This window comes from Lynx rufus, unplaced genomic scaffold, assembly GCF_022079265.1.
Source record: "Lynx rufus isolate CCGP_SWC_20201006 ecotype Redwood Valley unplaced genomic scaffold, mLynRuf1.p SCAF_15, whole genome shotgun sequence".
NCBI lineage: Eukaryota > Metazoa > Chordata > Mammalia > Carnivora > Felidae > Lynx > Lynx rufus.
The window spans coordinates 60,803,961-60,827,604 of record NW_025814829.1 but is presented as its reverse complement, the minus strand read 5'-3'; the positions used below and the strand labels follow the sequence as shown (position 1 = coordinate 60,827,604).

Genomic DNA, 23,644 nt, shown 5'->3' with positions numbered 1-23,644 from the left:
CCATCCCAGCACTGTGGTGTTCGTCCTTCCGCTGGGAGAGGGTCAGGGTCAGTGTCATGCCCCGGAAAGCTCTGTCTGCGTTCAGCACGGGAAGAGAGGGGAGGCAGCCGGGTGTCCCCCTCACCCTGGCCACCCACGGAAGGGCCGCAGCTACTCCGGAGACGCCTACCGGCAGGGCCTGCGCGGCCCGGGTCTCCGGGCCTCTGACGGAAAGTTGGCCGAGCCTGCCGCACACCTGCCTCTGTGACGAGGCGGCCGTTACACCCACAACGGTCGGGACCGTCAACTGTGTGTGAAATGGCACGGGGGGTGAGGGGTGGGGAGCGGGTCTCAGCCAGTTTCACTTTACCTTGTTAAGAGCTCCCGGCCTGGCCCGCGTGTCCCCCGATGTGCCCTTCGTCCTGATCCGGGGACAGGGGCAGAGGCACTAAATGCAGGAAGCAGACAGAAAACCAGCCACCACCGGTTGGTACGGTCAGACGTGACAGCCAGGGGGGAACTGGCCACGCAGAGGGTCCTCAGCCTGGCAGCTGCACGCAGTGGGGCTGCCGAGGGTGCCTCGGGCGGGGCCTGGCCGGAGGAGATGGGACTGCTCCCCGGACCTAAGGAAGGTCCTAGGTTCCTCGAATCCCGGGTCCTGCAGGGAGGGGATGGGGACGGGCCGGAGGCGGGACCCAGTAAGACGAGTCAGTCACCTCTCCTCCGCTCCCCAGACGTTTCAGTCGGGGAGAACAGACGAAACAGTCAAGTCCAACAGTTCCCTGTTTTATTGCAATACATCAAATTCTGGTTAATATCGAGACCAACATAAAATATTGGCGAGGAGTCTTGTTACATTTTTGACTGTCCCACCTTCAGTATTTCTGTGCAAAAGAATCCACACCATTGTCTGGTAGCAGAGAATCTCTTAGAAACTTCCCTAAAACATTGAGGGCATAAAACCAAAGAAAATCAAGAGTGATCAGAGGCCAACGCAACAGCCTTTTTCCTTCCATACACACATTTGTCCGCATTATATTCTGAACAAAAAAATGATTACACCTAGGCCATGCAAAACTGTACAATATTACAATGAGAAAAAAACCCTAGAAAATTTATAAAATAAATGATATTACACTATCAAATGAAAAGGCAGATTTTGTTTTCATGAAATCTCAAGGTCTGTTTTCGTCAATTGGCCCCATGAGCGACAGGGTTGCTCGTGTGTGGCAGTCGTCCTGGGGAGGAGGGCTGGCTCGGCCCACTGGCCCCGGCTGACGGCTGACGGCTGACACCGGCTCCTGCCGACCCTCTTCCCCGGCGGGACCCTGCAGAGATCTGGACTCAAGCGATCGTTCGAGTCCCAACAAGGGAAGGGGCTTCAGGGGGAGCTCGATGAACCGCCGTGCAGCTTGCCTGCTGGGTCAGGGGCCCGGCCAGGGCCGCTGGGGACGGAGGCGCCCGGCCTGTGCCCTGTCTGGCCGCTGAGCGCGCCCCTCCGTCCAGACACGGGTGGGGAGTTTCCAGGGCCCCACCCGGCCAGGGGGCCACGGCGTCTGTGACCAGAACGGCCCTGCTGTGCCCGGGGGCGGGTGTTCGGGACGCCGGCCCGCGCCTGCTCTGGCCCTTGAGTGATACCTGAGAGTCCGCGTGAAAGCAACCGGTCTCTTGCCGAAGTGCACGTGGCACTAACGACACAGACGTGACTCTAGCCACACGGAGGCCGAGCGGGGCTGAGCGCCAGCCAGGGAGTGACAGACTGTCGCCGCAAACAGGAATTTCGGATTCTCCCCAGAAGCCTGAGTACGAGGGCTGCGTGGGAAACTGAATGGACAGGCCCTTCCGGCCCGGGCTCCTGCCCTTCAAACTGCTCCCGGGACCGAGCACGCATCGCCCACGTACGTAGGGCTGTGGGAATCTTCCGTGATCAGGTGACGAAGAGGAAGGCTTTTGTATTTGGCAAAAACGAACAGCCATGTACGCATATAATTTTATATACCCAAAGCACGCACAATGAAATTCGTGAGAAGTCAAGGGTAGACAACGGGTGGGCCAGACAGACCTAGCACCGAATACCACTGAGAGACCAGCCGCGAGCGCCTCTCCGACCCTTCCTTCCTACTGCGAAACGAGCTCCGGCCACCCTACCGGTTCTTAAAAGGTCCCGCGGGACGACAAATGACTTCGGACAGCGATGCCGCTGCCGCGGTCTCTGCTGCAGATCCCTTCGAATGAACAGCACGTGTCGTTTGCCCTGGGACCCGCCCCGGTCTTTCCAGGTCATGCCGAGAAGCTTCCGACGGCAACTGGCAACGGCTCTGTCCTTACGAGTGGGGTAAGCCCAGTGGAAGGATCGTTATCTCGGGGACCCCCCCGCCCCCCATCACCCTCGGTGCTGCTCCCGCAAAGCCCTGCTGTCAGAATCTGTCACACCGGGGACCGCTCTGTAAGCCTGCTGTGGAGGAAACAAAAAGTGCTGGGGTGCAGTTCCCTGAGAGCCGGGCTGCGGGCCAAGCCTTAGGGGGCGCTCTGCTCTGTCTGCCCGCCATGACTCACTGCAGTGGGGTCCAGGCTTCGGGCAGGGGGGTACTTTGATCCTGAAAGCATCCTTTAAAAAATAAGCACCTACAGGCAACAAAAATTCACACGTGGTTGTCACAGCTATAAGCTAAAGGCTCAGCGTGGGGGTGCGGCGCGCGGGGAGGGGAAGGGCCAGGGGAGAGGGAGGGCCGGGAGGAGGGGAGGAGGGGAGGCGGCTGGCCTCCTCTCCCCCAAGTGCTGGGTTCACAGCGCCACCCGGTCTAGGGCAGGAAGCAAACTCAAGGTCTGATCCTCGACATCTGGACAGCCGGGAGCACTTCACACGACCACTCTTTCCCCGAAGCAGAAAGATCTAGGAGCTTAGGACCGCGCAGTACGCGAGGCCCGCCCGCAGCCCCCCTGCCCACGCAAGCACCCTGCCGACCGCTTGACTACCAAACCCGTCATTTGTAAATCCTCTACCGCGACCCTTCTGCAACACATTCCCCCCCCTCCCCCCCCCCCGCCGCCACTGGGAACCTCCCTCCCTCCCTCCGGAACCTCTCGGTGCCCTCTCAGGGTAGCATCGACCTGGAAACGGTCCCGGCTCCGCCGAGAGGGGTGCGCCCTGCGGAGACGGTGCTCACACACCGCCACTCAGGTTCCCTGTTGGCTGAAGTCTAGGGAGAGGATAAATCGCGTTTCTAGCTCCCAGAGGAATTTAAGATAAAAAGTGACATTTTGAGACCCACTCTCTTTACTTCCAGGAGATGTTTTTATTTCTCTCTCCCTCCGCTCACATGTGCTTAACTGGCGAACTTCGTCTCAAGAAGCAGGGCTGTGCTGGGTGTGCGTTTCACCGGCTCGCGGTGGCCGGAACGGCAGGTGCTCACCTGGGTGGAACCGGAGCCTGAGCCGCACAGGGAGGGACGCGGGCCGGGCCAGGTGGCAGCTCCCCGGCGTCCTGCCCGCGCCCGGGCCGCGCGTTTCCGTCTCCCGCCCGGTGTGGGGAAGAATATTTGGTTAAGGCTGTTCAAGTCCTCGCATCTGAGGTTTTTTATTTGGTAACGACACCCTTCCTGGGGCTTCTCTGCGGAGCGCGAGCCCCCCTCCGCCCAGGGGGTCGCGCGGGAACTGGGGTAGCCCAGGAGAAAAGCATTTCTCTGAACCTTGTTAGGGACCCTCAGAAGCCGTGACGTTCCTCGCGTCCTCTCAACGGAAGGGCTCAGGACGTGACAAGACAGCATTTCTACACTCATCTGCAGAAGATACCAAACACGGTAAAAAAAAAAGGACAAGCGTGGCTGGAATCCTGCTGCCGGAAAAGGACAGGTCTTGGAAGGAGATTAGCCTTTCGACGCTGTTGCTGAAGAACCTTCCGGGGTCAGGTCTGTGCCCGGGCCGCAGCCCAGAGCGGCGAGACCAAGTTCCGGAAGGTTTTCCTGAAGCCCCCGTGGGACTGCGGCCCCGGCCGGTGTGAGAGCCGGCCGGGGTTGGGAGGGGGGTGCTCTGACTCCTCAAGCCTGTGAGCGTCTACACTCAAGGCCTTCCTACCCTCTAAAGTACTGAGCTGGAAAACAGACAAGAAACAACACATTTCTTTAAATTAAATGATCTCTCTCTTATATACGTATCCATCTTTTGTCGAATACAAGATGCTTCTTTTTACTATGTACATTCAGTATTTAACCTCTACATTTGTGTACGTATTTAAACTCTGTAATGTAGTAAAATATGCACTGCTTTAGTGAGTACGGATTTACTGGCGGCGATCGGGTCGACATCCGCTGTGGGCGCCGGGCGGCCGCTCGGGAGGGTGCGACTCCCCAAGGACACCGGTCCGCCTGAAGTTCTCACCGCGCCGTCCGTGGGATCCGTCTACTCAAGCTACCTTTGGGGGGGGGGCAACTATTATGGAAAGCAACTCTAAGTGTACGAAATGGAATCGATATTCATCGAAGCTGCTCAGTGGAAGTCTGCCTTTATGGTTGTTGCTGTCGGGGCGAGGGGGCGTGGAGGTGTGGGCTGAGTGGGGGCGAGGGGGGCGAGGGGGGCTGCAGGTGCATCGTCCGCGTTCCAGAACCCCCACCCTGCTCCTGCTGCCCGGCCCGGGCCTCCCGGGCAGGGGCTGGGGAGCGGGGGCGGGGAAGCAGAGATCGGGCCGCGGAGGGGCTGTGGGGGGAGAGGCCGCTCCGGCGTCCACTCTGAGCGCCGAGGCCACTCACGGGTCCCAGCTCCCGCGGTCCGTGCTCTCCAGGGAGAGGCTCTTGGTCTTGCGGGGCGACGCGGGGCTGGGCGGGCTGCTCAGGTTGGAGCTGTTGGAGGCCGTGGAATGCCTCGGAGAATCCGAGTCCTGGAGGCCCGAGAAGACGGCGGTGAGAAGCGACGGCGCCGGGGGGGCTTCGGCTCCCCACGGCCACCCCGCGCAAGGAACCTGGTGGGCCTGGTCTCCGTCAGTGACGAAGCCCCTTCTCAAGAGCCGTATCACGGGCACAGGACCTCTCTGCGGCCAGTCCTCTCTGCGGCCTTTCTCGCGCCAAAGCTAGCAGGACGTCCCAGCAAAACTGCAGTTTGTGGCCCCGGGGACTGGCCTGGCTCGGCCCCGCCCCACTCCCGTCCGGGGTCCCTCTCAAGTCATTATTTTTTTTAGAAACAGGCTTTAAGCCCAGTGTGGGGCCCGGTGCGGGGCTTGAACTCGCCACCCGGAGGTCAAGACCCGAGCTGAGATCACGTGCCGGAGGCTTAACCCACTGAGCCGCCCAGGTGCCCCAAGTGCCCGGGTCTCTCGGACCCAGGATTGCCACCGGCTGCTACGCCCCGCACTCACCTCTCCGTCAAAGTCCCTGACCGGGGCGTCGCTTCCCTGGTCCATGCCTCCGGAAGACAGGGAGCCCTCCGACGGGGAGGGCATGGGCGGCCACTTGGCATTGTAGCTCCCTCCAGAGAATTCTCTCTTTAGCGCACTGCCGTTCTGTGCGGATGACCCTACAAGACATCACTCGGTGAAACTTCATTTATGGACAAGTGTGCCGACTGGGGAGACACAGCCCACCCCTGCCCTGGGGCCACCTGGTGAGGGGGCGGTGGTCAAGGCCACGCCTCTGCACCTGTCACCTCACTGCTGGGGAATCGGCATAAAAGCAAAGGAACACAGGAGAAGCATTCTCTTCCCCGGGGAGAAAAGCCTGGACACGAGAAGGAAGGGAGTGTCTCTAAAATCTCGCTCTCCTGTGGTCGTAGAGCTGAGGCGCCGCCAGGAGGCGGGAAAGGATGATCCCCCCTGGAAAGACGGGGGTGTTGTTCGTACCTAAAGTTCTCAGCGCTTCTCATTATTCTTTAGTTTTGGCACAGAAACGTGTCCGCTGGTCCAAGACGACCGTGCTGAGGTTTCTGCACTGTTGTTGGCGTAACAAATCCCAGTTTAGTTTTTCACACGAAGATTTTGGGAACAGGGTCAGAGACGACCGCGTCAAGCACGTGTACCTCACGGCCACCAAACCCAGGAGTCCTCGGTGGCAGAACAGGAACCTGCCTGCTGACGCCCGTCCTTGCGGCCCCGGTGACGACCTCCTGCAAGGGCTACTACTGCTGAGCACGCACTGAGCGACACGTCCTGGGGCTGAAGATGCCGGCGCCTGGGCCCCACCGCACACCAGATACGGCAGCGGGCGAAGCCTCTCGTGAGGGTTCCGGGACGCACACCGGCTGGGAACCACAGACTCGTCCTTCCGCCCTGGGGACGGGCGCCTGCGTCTGGACGTGTGCAGTGGCGGCTCCCACAAGACACGCACCGTTCGTCACTGTTTCTCCGGAGACCAGGGACGCACACCTTACTTTTCGGACGTGGCTCTCCTGGGCCCTTTGGTCACCTCACTGGGGCCCCACGCCTGCCCCAGGGCCACAGGAAGTGCATGGCATGTTACTTTTCCGAAATGTTGTCATTCTGAAAAGAAGATCCGAAGTGCCAGAAGCTTCTGTTGCTCTGCTTATTAACTTTGTGACCTTGGAGCGCCTGGGGGCTCAGTCGGTTGAGCGTCTGACTCTTGATTTTGGCTCAGGTCACGATGCCAGGGTCGTAGGATCGAGTCCCAACTCGGGCTCTGCACTGAGTGTGAGGTCTGCTTAAGATTCTCTCCCTCTCTGTCCGTCCCTCCCCCTGCTTGTGCGCCCATCCTCCCTCCCTCCCTCTCTCTCTCTCTCTCTCTCTCTCTCTCTCTCGATATAAAAAAGTTGTGTGACCTCAAAGAGTTACTTTAACTTTCTGAGTCTCGGTTTTCATTTGCAAATAATAACTTCTACCTCAGAGGATTTTTGTGGGAACGAGCGAGCGCTCAGGGCGCGGAGACGCGGTGCAAACGGGCGCAGGCGCAGCGGGGCCCACACCTCTGTCTACCTGGCTCCTTCCTTCCGTTCTAGCGATCGGTTAGGGAGCGGAAGCAACCGATGCCCCCTCAGTGACTTACACTATTTTGAAGAACACACTTGGGGAAAGTGCTTTTCAAGGAAACGTTACACTCAGCCACTCCCATCTGAGAACATTCAAGCAGGGCTGTTTGGGTTGACCAGCAAAAGGGGCCTGGGGACAGTCCCAGGACCGGGGTCCCGGCTGGCTGAGACCACATGCCCGGGGGGTCGGGCAGTGAGGTGTCTGTCTCGGGTGACCTCAGGAGAGTCGAGGCTCCCCAGTGACCCGGTCGCCGACAGGCCTTCTTTCTGCGGGGGGCGGGGGGGGGGGGCTGGGGTGGAGCCACGGTGGTTGACACCTCTGTGTCGTGAAGCCACCCTGAGTCTGGCTGGCTGTGGAGACGGACAGCGTGGTCCTCCATGACTTCTCATTTCTCTCTTGGCTGCCTGCCCTTCTGGAAACTTCTCCCATGAGCTGGGCTCTTCTTAAAGCCAGTGAGAGGCACTCGACACGGCAGATGCCCCCCGGGGCTTCCTGGACAAGGGCCTCAAGGAGGCCACGCCCGACCGGTGCCCCGTGGGCTGGTCTGCACGCTGTCGGCGGGGACAGAGGCCCCTCCTGCAGCGCCCCTGAGGCGGCGGCCGGCCGGGCTCCTGGCGTCTCCACCTCACAGGTGCCATCTCTAGCTGCCCATTCCACAGGAGCCCGGGAGCGACGGTCTCCAAAGGCCGATGGAAACACGCAGGGTGGCGAACCTGATCGGAGCCACCCGGAGGCTAACGACAGAGCTCGTTTTACACGACTACGTTTATCCACGTATTTCCGGTGTGACCAGCCACGAATCTGGCGGTATAAATGCTGATCTATTTGTGGGTGCCGCCCCGATCTTGCTGGGAATGTAACACGTTGTACCATCGATTCCTTTCTAAAATGTAAACGTGCTAAAAAGAATCTGGATTCTGAAAGCAGAAACAACTTCTGGTTCCCAGGGTCTGGAGAAGGATCACGGACTAAAATACCAACGTTGTGACGCCGTTTGCATGTCAAATCTTGGTAATTCACAGCTGGTTATCAGGGAAATTCACTGCCTCACCTCCATTGGTAACAAGACAGTAACGTGGTCGTCACCCTTCCACCTGGCCGGAGTTTTCACTGTGGTCAGGGCCACACATGGGCCCGTGAGTGTCTCAGGACACAGGGACAAACGGGGGAAAGCCCCACCCGAGGGTCCCCTCCCCCCGCCAGCTGGGTCTGAGTGCTGCAGGGGGACCAGGGCGGGTGAGTCCCCTCGGAGAGGAGGTTATAGAAAGGCTGACGCCTCTGTCTGCCTCTGTGGCCACCTGCTCTGGGTGAGGACACAGGCCCGCGTGGTGAGGGACATGGGCCTCCGGCCACTCAGGGGGCCACTGCTGCCCAGGGGCCCCGCACCGGGCCCTCGGAAAGGAGAAAACCCACGATCCTTGCTTCAATCCTCGCACGGTCAGGGCCCCAAGGCCGCAGCCACCCACGGCGGGAGCTGGAGAACGAGGGGGCCTTCCGCCCGCCGCGGCGACTTCCACCCATGTAGCTACCGTTCCAGCACGTGAGGCCACAGACACGTGTCTCAAGTGAAGCCGAACCCAGTGCGATCCGCCTCCCCTCCGCCCTCCACCACGCCAGCCACCCGTGCTACTTCTGAGAAAGCGACAGACCACTTGTGACCCAGGAACTACCGAAGGTCCCCGCGAATTCGGTGGGACATGTCATGGTCACAGGCGGGCACACGGCGCCTCTGTGCACCGTGCACGTTTCTGACCCCCACAGAACCCTGGGTTCCCGCGGAAGCGCCGGGAAGGACACATGGCAGCTCAGGGCAGAGAGAGGCTGACGATGAAGACAGTGCCACCTGGAAGCAGGTCACAGAGGACGGTGCCCCCGCGCCGTTCGCCGGATGCATGACGAGCGTCGGCCTGCTTCCGTGACGCTGCTCTTTGAGACAGACCCAGGTCTCCTTTCTAATGTGTTGCCAGCCCCTCTGGAACCCGGGCACCCCTGTGACTCTCCCCCCTCACCTCCCACAACTAAGTCCCCCAACGGTCTCCTCCTCTCCCCTGTGAGCCCCAGGCAGCGCCGAGAGCCCCCCAGGATCATGCCTGCACCCCTGCCTGTGGCCCTGCCTGCTCCCTCTGGCAGGTGGACGGATCTTCTTAAGAATGTAAACTAGGTAAAGGTCCTTGGTTTCTAATAAGACAACAACGTCCTAGCTTGCTCCGCAAGTCCCTGATCTGACCTTGCCTACCTCCTGTGCTTTAGTTTTTGGGTCACTCCCCGACCGCCAACAGGTGGCCACCCTGGCCTTCTCTCAGTCAAACAGGACTCAGATGCGGCCCTGCCCCTAGGGAAGGCCCGTGACCTTGGGCTCCCCCTCGTCACTCTCTGAGGGGGGTCCTGCTCACTTCCTTCGGAGCACCTGTCACCACAACTGGTACTATTATGTGTCTGCCTGTCTCTCGGACGCACTGTGGGCTCACAAAGGACCCCATGATCGTTCATCCTAACAGGTGCCCCTGTGCTAACGAGACCCACCCAGCAGGCCTGAGGCAGGGGTGCGTGCACCGTGGGAGAGGGAAGAGCAGGGGGGGGGGGGGGGGCGGGGCTTTCCGGGCAGCACTTACTTGCTGACAGGCCGCTGCTGGCGCTCATGGAGCGACCGGGTTCAGGGCGGGATTTGGTGATAGACGGAATACTGACCGAGCCACTGAACACGGTCCGACTCTCCTGAGGCCGAGGGTTCTGAAAACAAAACAGAAAGAAAAATTCTTCAGCTGGAGAGAGAGTGATTTTCTGCGGAGACGTCTAATTTTCACTCTAACTGTAACAAATAAATGATCTTGACCTGGGGTGACACAGAACAAGGACCCGATTCTATGATCCCTCCTGCCCACAGAAGTACTAACCCCTAATGGAAGCCGACCTCCCCCCAATCGAGGGTAAGTGCTCGTCCTTGTACTTATGGGAACGGTTATCGGCAAATAAGAATTCTTTTTGTTGTGAGAACAGTAAGTAGAAGTTACATGGTTAGAAGTGACAGTGCGGTGCAGAATTATATGGACATTTGCAGACGCCCGAAACGGAGGTTTTGCTATGTCGGCGACTTTGATTGGCGGGACTGCACTAGCTGAATGGAGCGAGCCCAACGTGGAGCCAGGTCACTCAAGGGTAGATTTTTCTCAAGTAAGTGCTTTCCCGCGTGGTAGGGGACGGGCACGTGCACCTCCCCACACCCTGGCGTGCTGACAGAGCGGGACCAGGAGTCACGGACAGCACGCCTGAAAACACTGCAGCCGGGGCGAAGTGCTCTGACTCGGGGACACCGGTTTACAAGATTCTCCATCAACTTATGGAATGATTTTGGTGTCCCAGGTATTAAAGTGGGCCAACGGGTGCTCTGAAAAGTCATACGCGGCCAGAGAGGAGGCGTGAGGGGCGGGCCATCTGAACTCGGCCGAGCACCCAGAGCCCTTGGCCGCCTCAAGGGACCCGGACGTTTGAGAACTGGAGAGGTGTCGGGGCTGACACCTGAGGGAAGGTTAACGTCAAAACCACTAACGCCGGGCGCAAGTCTCAGCAATCGGGCAACACGCTGATGTGGCGTGAGGAGCTTCGAGTCACGGAGCCACACACACTGAAAGTCGGTTGGCTGGCTGGCCCCAGACTCAACCGCCGCCATTTTGGTTCGCGTACCCAATCTGCAAAGTCCATTTAATTCTTAGTGTGTTATCTGTTCGAAGCAAACGCTTTACCTTTTTTTCTCTAAGAAAATAAAACCCAGCGGAAGCAGGGCCAGCGTTTTAACATTCGCGCACACAGAAGCAAACCTCTAGACGCCAGTGACGTGCACACGAGGCAGCAAAGGAAGGACCGAGAGGTGGGAGAATCAGTTTCAACCTTTACGTGTTTACTGCTTCTGCTAGAAACCTCAAGATACCTTGGGGCCGTCCTTTCCTACGGAACAGGCCTAGCCTGGGATAAGTGGCAAAAATCAAGCCTGGAAAAACCTACCAGTTGTGCAGTCACACCGAATGCTGAAGTCACAAAAGACTGACACACGGAAGACACGTTTTGTGAGAAAAAAAATACAGTCCCACAAAAAAAGTTTATGGTTCAGTCATTTCAAGTTCACGTTCATTCTAGGACAGAGACCTAAGCTACTGGTCTTTTTCCATGTGCAAATACTCTTTGGATTAGGGAAGACTTTCACCGACAACAGTGTTTCTACTTGCGGAGGACTGACCTAAACGTTTCTGTCATCTTTCGTATGAAAAATTCTTGGCCGGTCATTTTGTGCAACATTCTTCTGGAATCCACTCCCTGCGGACTGCTGACAAGCAACCTAAGGCTGATGTTTTTTAATCACAGTTCATCTTCTAGTTTGTCAAATAAGATATTTACGTGACATTATAGCTTAGTGACAGTGACATTTCAAACATAATTTAGAGTGTACAATGCAAACAAAAGTACAAAAAGAAACTTGTCACCCTACAGTTTTCTATGCAAATAAAAAATGGATGTGACTGTTTCTCTGAGTCAGAGGGCACTGTGGGACAAGGGTTTGCATGACAGAACCCGAATGTCGTATTTGTAAAATTAACTTGAGAAAACGTTACTGTGAAGTTAGCACAAGCGTGTATTTCTTTCTTTTTTTTTTTAAGCGTGTATTTCTTGATGGAAGGTATGGAAAAGCTGCACTAACGGCCACCGGCTACAGAGATGCCAGGCGGCATCCAAGGGGCCGGATCCAAGGGGCCGCCAGCAGGGGCCGCACTCCTTCCAGATAGATGCTGCACACTTTGTGTTTTTTTCTTTGATTTAGCTGTCATATCTTGGATCCTGGTTGGAATTAAAGGTGTATCAGCATCTGAAAGCCTAGTAAGATCACCTTCTTTTTGGAATTTTTCCCGTTACTCGTTCATACTATTATAATTTTTACTTGGGACATTTTTAAGCTTTTTCAAAACGGGGTTTATTGTAGATAGGAGGCCTGTGGCTTGGTCCTACCACAGACCTTAATTAACCTCACTAAATCGAAAGAATTTTCTCTGAATTGAACCAGATTTAGGGTAATGTGCTATAAAAAAAATTCAGAAGTTGTGGGACTCCTTGTTTAGTTTAACAGAATAAAGACCCACACGGGGACTATTTCTAATGATGGCATCTGTAAAGGGACATCATGATGGGAACATCTATTAAACACAAACCCCAAAAAACCCCTCCAATACTGTTTAAAGAATAAAAGTGAAATCCTCCCCAGGCTTCATGCTTCTCCTCAAAAGAAGAAACAAACTAGAACTGGAGGAGGAGGAGGAGGAAGAGGAGGGGAGGGGGAGAGGTCTGGCAGGAGAGAAGCAGGAAGAACATTCACAAAGGGAAGCGCCCTCCGCGGGTTACTTATCAAGCTGGGAACAGGAGGTCCGCACACAGTTAGTGGTAGTTAACACCTGACTCGGCCGTCCATACCCTCAGAGTCATAAAGCTGGGTGTACCGGGGGCAGAGCGTAGAGACGGGGAATACTCAGGGTTTATGGAATCAGGAGAGAGAAATTTTTCAGCGGAATTAACAGTCATGTGATAGATGTGCTCAAAGTTGATCGGAGAGGAGATGAGGCCGGAGTGAAGCGAGGGCGGATAAGGGAGGCCTGGCTATCAAAACAACAGGAAGAAGAAAAAAAGTAACACGGTAATGAAAATGGATTCACTGGTTCCACGTGACATTTCAGACAGCACGCATGCGGAAGGCACGACATTGACATCGTTCACATCAGAACTGAGTCCTTAAGGAAATACTCTCAGGCCTTAGAAAGTTACATTTTGTAATCCTCCTGCCAGTTCCTGGAACGTTCACCTTGTACAATTATTCTCCTTTATTAGCGGCAGCAAGTGCACCGAAACCGGACTTTCAGAGTTCAGTTCCGAGTTTTCTTATGTGATAGAATCAAAATCTGGCAAAAACACACCATCACTAAGGACAGAAAGAGTGAGAAATGGTTCAAGGTGAGCGAACCCATAGGCAGCCTCTCATCAGAACCGCTAGCCTGTTTTCTTTAGAAACCTAACACCATTCCCTGGAATTTACAGACTTGCACGTGTGTTTGCTTTCCCCGGTCTTGTTTCGGTGACCCTCATTAGCGGTGGTGACTCCCAGAAGCCCAAACCTGGCTCCACTTAGACACCCAAAAAGTCAGGTTCGTTTTTAACAAGGGAAAAATCCCGTCCATGTCTGGGCGGGCATATTAATAAAAACATAAAATACTGTAATAGCAAAGATAGAGAAAAAGCTTTTCTAACCGAAGGCGCTAGCATATCCGGTTGAATGGCTTCTGAGTGATGTGGGACCGGTCACTCAGCACCCGGCCACTTTCTCTGAGGCCATGTGGTCCAGGGGCCGGTGGGCGGACGGACCACTGCGGGGAGAAGGCCCCCGAACCGGGATGAACTTGCTTTGCTAAACAAAATCTGACAGATTATGGAGACTTAAAAAAGAGCTCCTCTATGAGACATTGTTTTAAATTTAGAGATGTGAGTGAACCAGCACTTTCTAAAGTTATTTCCAAAAAGGAAAAAAAAACCCCTACTGACGTAAATGTAATAACTACTCAATAGAGCTCTCGGGGGTCACTGAACCAGAAGAAAGGTCATGTGCCAAAAATAAATCTTCTGGAGGTAGAATATTATTCTTGTGTTCACCGGGAGAAATCCCTGCCCTTTACTGGCGGCACCCCACGATGACGGAAGGAAATGACAAGGAGCAGTCCGTATTTCTAAGTCATCTGTGCCGCTTCTCCTCTCGGCGCGCCAGATGTGCGTAAAGGGCTCACATCCGATTCAGGAGAGAAGAGACTCCCTCCTCCTGACACTCTCTTCCACATTCAGGAGGCCAACAACCCTATATCAGTATCAATTTTGGTACAAAGGAAATAGAACTAAGTTTCTAAAGATCTCCAATAAACTCTCCAAGCTCGTGAGTATTTCCCAGGAAAGCAGTACTGATATGAGAAGTGAAAATGGAAAAATGTCCAGGGTGCACGCTGCTCTTGGCTTGGATGGCAGGCGGCTTTGGTGCCCGAAGTTCTTACACGGTGACGGTTGATGAATTTAATTCATCTTAAGTTTTGGAAATAGTTCATTAAATACAGATAATTCCATCTCAGTGGAAAGGACATAAAACCTGAGAACATATTAAAATATCACGAGCTTTTCAACAAACATTTATGTGTACACACGGGTACACGTATCATCGTTAATTTTTTTCAGACCTGCACACTACTGCGTTCTTTCCCAGTGTCTACCCCAAGACAAACCCAGGTCTGGGGGACAGTGTATTAAAACTACTGGCTGGGTGATGAAATGGACGTTTACAACAGCCCCAGCTTGTATGTCCCTGGCTAGTAAAAGAAAGTCAGGTGGAAATAAAATAAGGCTAAGACACAGGTTTCAAAAATTTGCACCAAGTTTTCGTCCTGGAAACACAAGGTGCTTACATGGCAAGAAAGGAACGGAACACACATTAAAAACTGGACCGCACTGTAGGACAAAGAGGCACCTGTGTCCGTGACAAAAAGAGCCCACAAGGCAGTCACGGGTTAACACAATCAGTGACGACAAACGCTAAAATGAAGAGGTCTGATGGGAATACGTGACCAGCACAGAAGGCCACGCGTCATGGAGTCAGGTGCGGGGAAGAATCTCCCGGAAATGCTATCGGAACTGGTTTTGCTCAGTCATTACCACCAGCCCCTATTTCAAACAAAAAAATGAAGAGAGATTTCTTTTACTTGAAGTGCTGAGGGGGTAATGGGAGATGATGCGCTGACAGAGAGTTCTTAGAGTGTTTGAAATCTGCTATTTCGATTCCGTGTGCTTATTCGGGGGGTGTGATGGCCAAGTCCTCCTGTGTAGGAAGGCCTGAAAAACTTCTAGAACATCAGCAAACTGGCTTTTCACCTGATGGAGGAAGGCTACGAAGCAGAGGAATATTTTGGGAACTTTGTGAACCCCTGAAACTCCTTCACCTTAAGGAATGCTTGATGGCACATTAAACTAGATCACCTAGCATTTTTTCCTGTCGGTGATAAGATATTCGTGTCTCCTGTCACAGCAGAGCTGGCAACGTGGCGAGAGGACAGACTCCCTCAGAGAGAGCCTGGGTCCAGATTCACAGTCTGAACGCCACCACCAGTGATCAGAAGGGCCGTATGAAGTTTTAATAGTTTGCTCAGGTACCGTGATACCAAAATGCTAAGTATGCACAGAGCCTGGAAAATTCCTAATTCCACTAGTATTCTTAATTTCAACATAATAGGTCCAAGAATCCAATCTTCACGTGACAAACCAGTCTGCCTATGTTGTACTTCTGTGTGGAAGACGGGCCAGGCAACACGTGTGTAATCGGGGAAAGGAAAGAGATTCTGTTGCCCAACCGGGCAACAGGTGTAACCGCTAACGACCGGGCTGACGTGGTTCTGTGCAGGTGGGAAAGGCCGAATATCTGTATGGAACTGCCGAAGCTGAGTGAAACGTCAGCATTTGGTGAGCGAGTTCTGGATCCCGGTGCAGATCCTCTCCCGACCCGGCAGGGTGCTCCATCAGCAACTGGATGCGGGGCAAGTTTACGGGGTGTGCAGCTAAGAACCGGATCTGTCTGGTTCTTCACAGATGCCCAGACGCTGTGTTTTTCTCCCGCCCGTCGTACGCACATAGCGCTACGGGGACACAGCCTCTCGTCGTCACGTTTGCGTAGCCCGTTAAGCCTACGTACGTATGTGGGCACGCACGCGTCCGTGTCTTCTCCCCCTCTGCCCCACTCGTAACCCCGCTCCCGTCTGCCCTCCATTTCTCTTACCATGGGCAGGTCTTTTAGGATCTGTATCCCATCTCCTGGGCCCATGTGTGCTATGTGGTTAAAATTAGTTGGGTTAGAAATTAATTTATTTCTCATTTCTGGATCTCGCAGCATCTCTCTGTAAGATAAAACACCCGTTTAGACACTTTTTCTGGGCTCGATCTCGTTAACTTTAGAAAACAATGAGGCATCCTTTATTTGTTCACAAAAATAAAACTGTGAAATCAAGTTTAGCCAGGACAGAATTAACAATAAGATATACTCAATTGAAACTTAGAAGCTTTTCTTTTAAACACAAGATCTTAACGCTTTTTGGTGGGAAAACAGAGAGGGTTCTCTCAGTACTCACACGCCAAAGCTCTATTTTACAGACAGTCCTGGCCATTTTCTGCAGGCCTTTTAAAATCACTGATAACACTTTAGAGATGTTTTTACCCGTAACTGGAAATATTACCAGCCCACTGGCTGTTTACTCTCGAAGAGAATGGTTAATCTGAAGTTCTCAGGCCCGTGCCCGTGTGCTACATGCAGCTAGGATCTGTTTTACGTTGAGCAAAGGTTCACATTCTAAAAACCGCTAAAAACCGCAAGTATTTCACGCACACGGAGAAACGAGCGCAAACGTGGTGCTTCAATCCAGCGCGTACATTTTGGAGAGTGTTAATCAAAATCACACTGACAAGCAGGCTCGTCACTGTGGTGTGTGACACCACAGAGGGATGACAGATTTTCAGAGACCCCATCTTCCTTCCAAATCACTAACGCTCCGTCACCCACCAGCCCCGCAGAGGCTCCCCGCGGCCCCGACGACGGGCACGACCCCGCTCGCCCCCCTACCTCCTCTGCTGCAACCTCTCGTCCTCGGGGACCCGGAAGGAGTAGCGTCGCTTATTGTTAATATTTCTAACCATCTGCTTCCGACTGTTATCTGATGTTTCGGGAACCACCAGCTCATCCCCTTCTGTTAAAAGAAGACAAAGACCGGTGGCGTTCTTTGAAGCGCTAAAATGCTTTTTATCCGTTAATCTCCAAGACAGCACAAACAGGAATCAGGTGTCCAACGTACGCAATTTGCATTTTTAAAAGGTGTGTGTTGATACTCACGGTAAGTAATAATTCAAACGGGACACATGTACACAGGGATACGCCAAGATGAAACCTAGCTTACAAAGTATATTTTCACTTCCTATCTGATTACAAACATACAGTGGCACAATTCTAGCAGAAGAAAAGGAAAATGCAGTTGCCTGGGGGTCCTGTCGCCTTGTGCCCTCCCCACCCCCCCATCTCTCTATCCTGTCTTCTCTCACCTTCCAGGTACTGGTTCCAATGGCTTAGGGTGTTAAAAAAAACTCCTCCCATTACGCTACACAATCATCAGGCATAAATGGTAAAGTATTCACGTAAATGATCGTTAAAATTCTTTTTACATAATAAAACATTTCCTTTTGTAAGATCCAGTCTGCTAGATGTGGGTAAGGACAAAAACCTGGGCTCCCACTAGCTTCCTTTATTAAAGGCAAGACTGTTGCTGTTTCTACCCCTCTGATCTTGGTGGGGCGAGGATACTTAATCGTATGCACCTGGCATCCGGTTTCAGCGTTCATAACCTAGAAGTAAACAACCGTCCGCCAAGGGCTCCCCGGACATGCTGAAATTTGTGAACACGCTCTAGGAATAAAAGAGACAGCTGTGTTCACACAACACGAGGGACGCCATTCTCTAAGGAACAGGAGAAAAGCCAACCTGGAGAATTTTTAACACCCACAAAGCCGAAGCGAGGGAAAGGCAAGCCAAGGCCGGGGATTAGCGGAAAAGCAGTATTCTTCTCATATCCTGATAATGCAGCTTCATCAGCTTGCTTTCCTAACTACATGTGAAACACGATTTTGGAACGTGAGAATCGTGCGGCCGGGGTGGGTCTGGGTCCCGGTGGCAGCGGGGGACGTGGGACAGCCAGAAGGAGGACTGCAGCAACACTGAGCCCTGAGAGAGGAAGGCCAGAGGCAGCCAGAGAAAAGTCGAGGGCCCCTCCCTCCCCTTCCCGAGGACAAGACACCTGTACTGAAATCCTGCCGGGCTTTCCCTCTCCAAGCCCGCCCCGCGTCCAGCCTAGGGCAGGAGGAGGAGTGGAAAGATGCGGAAACACGAGTGGAAAGAGGCTTTATCCTACAGACGTGGACTGGGAAACGGACACGTTCTGTGATCATCACGGCCACACATGGTGAGAACAGGTGCAGCCGATCCTACGTGAATATTGTGACTTCCTCTAAGAAACAGACACAAATGAAGTACAGGCCCTGGAGGTGGAGACGCTTACAGCTCAAGTGCAGAAGCTTCGTGGCGAAGCCATCGCTGAGTGGCAATCATTTCTGAAATCCGAATCTCCTTTCTCCCGTCGCGGTGGAATGTCCCCAGGCAGGACCTTTGCTACAACCACCAGTCTGTCAGCCAAGGGCCCTCCAGGGCCGAGCGACCTCTGCGTGACTGTGGACACCGCCCGCGCCCTCTGGCTCCCGTGCCCCCTCTGGACTCTGGCGGCCCTGCCCGTGTGGCCACGGGCACTCGCCAAGTTCTAGGCCCCGGGTGCCCTGGCAGATGATGTACTCCTGAAGTCCCCAGTCAGAGTTCTGCATGAGTTTTCACAATTTCAGTGCCATAGACTTGGGTTAGGTTTTACAGCATTACTAGTACAGGAAATGCTGCTTTCTGCCATACTTTCTGCACTTAATTCAGGACTCCCCAGAGAAATCAGGTACTTCAGCATCAAGTATTTTGTGTACATAGCTAGATTAGACAGAACGACTTTCTATCCAGACATTTAACTGAATATATTGAGACCATGATAGTAGCCAAGGTCACAGACTTCGGAGTAAGAGGAACCTGGGTTTAAATGTGGCCTCTGCCACTTATTATCTCCGGGCAGTCAGCTCAGAGAGAGTATTTCCTTTGAAGCTATCGTATTAACGTTATATTTTCTTACCTGCCATCTTATTTTTGAAATATATTAATCTAATTGTCTCCAACCCTAAAAGGTTTAATGATCCTTCACTGTTTAAGGGTCGAACCTAAGGTAAGAATAAAAAAATAAAATAAAATTAGCATTTCAGTAAAACCCTCAAGTGGAACCATAAAACTTTAGGCCTATTTGTAAAGCACACCCTATTAAGACCTTCCATTTATCCTTCCCCTTCAGAATATAACGCTCTCAGAAAATCAACAATTCTGATGGGGAAGGCATATAAAATGATGTAATTTTAACACAAAGTTATAATGACACATTCTAAAGAAAGAATATTCTGGGGGAAAAAGTAGAAATACATTTAAATCTTTTTAAAAAATTTTTAATGTTTATTTTTGAGACACACACACACACACACGCGCGCGCACACACACACACAGAACCCGAAGCAGGCTCCAGGCTCTGAGCTGCCAGCACAGAGCCCCAAGCGGGGCTCGAACTCACAAACCAGAAGATCATGACCTGAGCTGCAGTCGGACGCTCAACCGATTGAGCCACCCAGGCGCCCCTAAATACATTTAAATCTTAAATTTGACTTTTTAAAGCCATTAGTGACTATTTATACTAAGAAGATATTAAGACAGCTACTTTATGAACCTGAAGTGGAACTAAATGTCCACATATGATGGGGATGAAACTGTATCACTGGGGAGGGGGGGGCTGTCACTAAGTGGTGACAGAGCACCTGCTCATGTATGTGGCACAGAGCAACGGAGTCCCCACCTCATACCACACACACACACACACACACACACACACCCCAACTCCACAGGTTCATGACATTAATGTAATAGGCACACCTTTCAAACGTTTGGAATAAAATACAGATCATAGGGGCGCCTGGGTGGTGCAGTCGGTTAAGCGTCCGACTTCAGCCAGGTCACGATCTCGCGGTCTGTGAGTTCGAGCCCCGCGTCAGGCTCTGGGCTGATGGCTCAGAGCCTGGAGCCTGTTTCCGATTCTGTGTCTCCCTCTCTCTCTGCCCCTCCCCCGTTCATGCTCTCTCTCTGTCCCAAAAATAAATAAACGTTGAAAAAAAAAATTAAAAAAAAAAATACAGATCATATCTTTATAACCTTGAGTTAGGAAAGAGTTTCTTAACAGAAAAAACATGATGACATTAAAATTTAGAACAGTAAGTTTTTAGCAAAATAATACAATTTATCATTATTTTATCAAAATATATGCTTGGCAAAATACACCATAAAACTAGGTCACAAATAGAAAAGATTTACCCCATCCCTTTCCCAGTATTTACAATATATAAAAAATTTCAATAAATTAATAAGGAAGAACAAACAGAAAAATGAGCGAAAAGCATGAGTAGGTATTTCACAGAATTTAAGAACGAATAAACATACAAAAGATTCTAACAACACAGTTAATTGGGGATGTGCAAATTAATGCTTCAGTGAGACAGCATGTCGTAACCATTTATAAAGGTTATAAAACTACGAATCCTGAGAATGGCAAGGTCAGGGAAGATGTGGGTGAGGAGGCACTCCGGTTACTGCTGGGGGGAGGATGAGCTGGTACAATTACTCTGGAAAAGAATCTGACACTATCTTGTAAAGCTGAAGCCCTGTGTTCCCCGTGCCCCATCAATCCCACTCCTGGACACGTGACTTAGAGAAACACAGGCATCGGTGTTCACAGTAGCAAAACCTGGAAAATAATTCATGTGTCTGCCAATCAGACGATGGAGGAATGAACTGATCTAGTCACTCAAAAGAGTATTTTATAGCGGTGAAAAACGATGCACTATTTACAGCACACGTAATCACACAGACGGACCCTGGAATATGCATGAAGGAAGGAAGGCAGAGAACACACAGTGTAACATTTTCATAAAGCTCAAAGGCAGACGGAACTGAACAATACAAAACCAAACAAGTGTTTAGGAATATTTAAATATGCCAAAAAAAAAATCTGTATTTTAAGAAAAGCAAAGGGATGATACAGGCAACATTCAGGATAGTGATTTCCTCTGGAGAGGGGCTGGGGGGTGGGAGAAGGGACGGGTACGCAGGTAGAGGCAGGGATGTTGGTAATATTCTGGCGCTGAGTGAGCTGTTAATAATTATTATGCTTCACAAAGCTCCTATTCTTTCATATATACTATACGATTTACATGATAAAATGGAAAATAAATGTAATTAGCCCCCAAACGCAAACCAGAGGGCCATATTTTGAGTGCTTTCCCTGAAGTGGGAGTATTTCCAAGAGTTTTCACGGCTGATGTCCTTAGGCGTTGGGGCAGACCTTGAAATCTGACCTTGGCTACTTTCTCGTCCCCCCCCCCCCCCCGCCCCCAGCGGACGACGCAAGCTACGCATGTCTGTGTGAAACTTACTCCTCACCCACACAGAACAGTTGTTGCATGCTTGTAAAAATTCTCTGTTGTCACAGGCAAAATCATGTTTTATGAGGAGCATAAACACCTTTATTTTTTTAACGATGAGATGTTTGCACACATTTGGGCTCTCAGTTTAGTCACTTTTCCAGCCTGTGGGGTCTGTCTCACAGGATTACCACCTGCACGCCACAATGTGAACGACAGCCACAAGGAAGAATGACAGGTCCCCCCCTCCCCCCTCGCCCCGCAGCTCCTGAAGCAGGGGACGGACCCATGTGTGAGGTGGAGGGTCCGCTCCAGTCTCTCGTTACCACGATGCTCTCATGACGCAGCGAAACACAGTGACACTGAATGTGACAAAAATACTATGGTGTTGAGCTACTCATAAAATTAACCAGCTTGACTTCTGCTTCTACTTTTTTTCTCTTAGCAGAATCCCAAATTACCAACTGCCAGAAAACGCTCGATTAGTGAAAAGGAGCTAACTGGTCCCATTAGTGGTTCACTCCACTCATTAGTTTGCTAGCCCATTTTTGGCATTAAATTACCTTTTTGAGTGGGAGAGTCTGAATCCATTCCATGGAGTTCACATCGAAGATGTCAACTGCGTTTTCACTGTACACGGAGAGATACGGTGCATTGTAGCCTGCGAGAAGGGAAGGAGGGACAGTGGCTAATTACTTCTCTCTTGCTCTCGCTCACTCTCTCGCTCTCTCTCTCTCTAAAGAGAGAGAGCGAGAGAGTGAGAGCGAGCACGAATGCACGTGCATGCAAGCCTGGGAGGGCAGCGAGAGAGGGAGAGAATCTTCAGCAGGCTCTGTGCTCAGGGCAGACTCCCATGAGGGGCTCGATCTCACGACTCTGAGATCACGATCTGAGCTGACACTAAGAGCGGGACGCTTCACCGACCGAGCCACCCAGGCGCCCCGCACTTCTGTAACTCTTCAACACAAAACATTCTGAAAGGTCTATGCTACATAACTGTGGAAAGGAATCCCACCCAAATCCTACTGTGGTCATGCAGTAGCCGCATCCAATCATTTGGGAACAGGATATAAATTATAAACGAGCAGTGGAGACACTACGGGTCGGATGAGACGGCAGCTACAGGACATGAGGATTCATCTGGCTTATGCTGAGGGCGAAACGCTCCCTTGTCCAATGCTAGTTCTATAAAGGGACGTCCTCACGTCACATTTGAAGTACCTGATTCCTAAACCAGTTAAGCTACTGACAGCGAAACAGCATCGACAGTGACACTAGCAGAGGGATGAGATGATCTACCTAAGATGGGGTCACGAATCGAATTACCGCCCACCCTACCCATACGACCCGGATACTCTCTCACTCTGACTCCGCACGGAAGTAATACTTTGCCTCGTTACCCAACTAGGTTACAAGACAGCCTTTATTCTGCATATGACACCACAGGTACAAGTACATAGTGTAGAAGAAACAAGACTTTAAGAATAGATAGGGCTAGGTGGGTAGGATTAGAAGGATTTTTTTCTCTTTTTTTTTTTTTCTAGATTCTCTCACTCTTCTGTAACAAACACACCAGCCTCCTAACTCTTCTCCCACTGAACCTCTAGGCTTGATGGTCTCCGTCCACCATCCCTCCTCACGGGGGCCAGCGGAAGAGGTTTCACGCTTCCTGTCCCCAGTGCTCCCCCCACCCCGTGTTCTGAGATCCACCCTGTCTGGCCTCCGTGGGGATCTCGCTCTATTTCCTGGATTTGCCGCACGCTCGAGCTTTCCCTGGCTCCCTGGTTCAGCATTCACACACGCTCAAGTGTTGTCCACTGAGGACAAAGCATCGGGGGTCAGGTACCCTTGCGCGTGCGGCGGGGGAACCCCACGCATCCGCCACAGGGCGACCACAACCCGCTGCCGTGTCTCGGCCGCAGGGGTCCTGCCTACCCCACTCTGTGCTCCGTGAGGGCACTGCCCTTGGCCGCTGAAATGGCACGTGACGGCATTCACTAATTCACTGATGTCCTCCGAGTTCTTGAAAGAGTGCACCAGGCAATCTTAAATACCCGTGTATTTAGACAAAACTATAAAACGGAGAAACACTTCTTACAGATGCTGCATTATGCCTTTACATCAGCGCCTAAATAATTCACTTAGTAACTGCTTCTCCAGAGTAAGTCTTAGGAGCTGTTAATGCTCACAAGCACTGTATTTGGGGGACCGTGAAGATAACTGCTTAGAGGTACTTCAAGAGACCGCATGGGTTAAAAAGCCAGCTAAGTAAAATATTCCACAGAAAGATCAGCTTCAACTCTGGACAAGTTAAGGTCAGCCCTGCTGGCCTAGGTCTAACTAACTACGGAGAGTCACTTTGCACAAACGACACAATTAGTACTTAGGCAAAACCTTAAGGAGGACTTAGAAAAACAAGCCGGTATTAAGAGTGAATATATTTAGGAAATGAGGCTGAAGGAAAAGGAAAGAGACACAGAGGGCAAACAGCCAAAAGTA

At 52.2% G+C, this 23,644-nt stretch overlaps 1 protein-coding gene across 1 annotated transcript in view; it reads right to left on the bottom strand.

The window, feature by feature from the left end:
* Positions 1–3,935: 3,935 nt before the first annotated feature.
* Positions 3,936–23,644, bottom strand: part of CDC42BPA (CDC42 binding protein kinase alpha) — a 270,725-nt gene continuing 251,016 nt past the window's right edge. The window contains exons 31-37 of the mRNA XM_047076475.1: positions 21,709–21,806; positions 18,766–18,850; positions 16,620–16,743; positions 15,783–15,900; positions 9,559–9,676; positions 5,327–5,484; positions 3,936–4,852 (exon numbers count right to left, since the gene is read on the bottom strand). Of these exons, the coding sequence (XP_046932431.1) occupies positions 4,721–4,852; positions 5,327–5,484; positions 9,559–9,676; positions 15,783–15,900; positions 16,620–16,743; positions 18,766–18,850; positions 21,709–21,806 (833 nt within the window). The 3' untranslated portion in view covers positions 3,936–4,720. The remainder of the gene's footprint in view (positions 4,853–5,326; positions 5,485–9,558; positions 9,677–15,782; positions 15,901–16,619; positions 16,744–18,765; positions 18,851–21,708; positions 21,807–23,644) is intronic.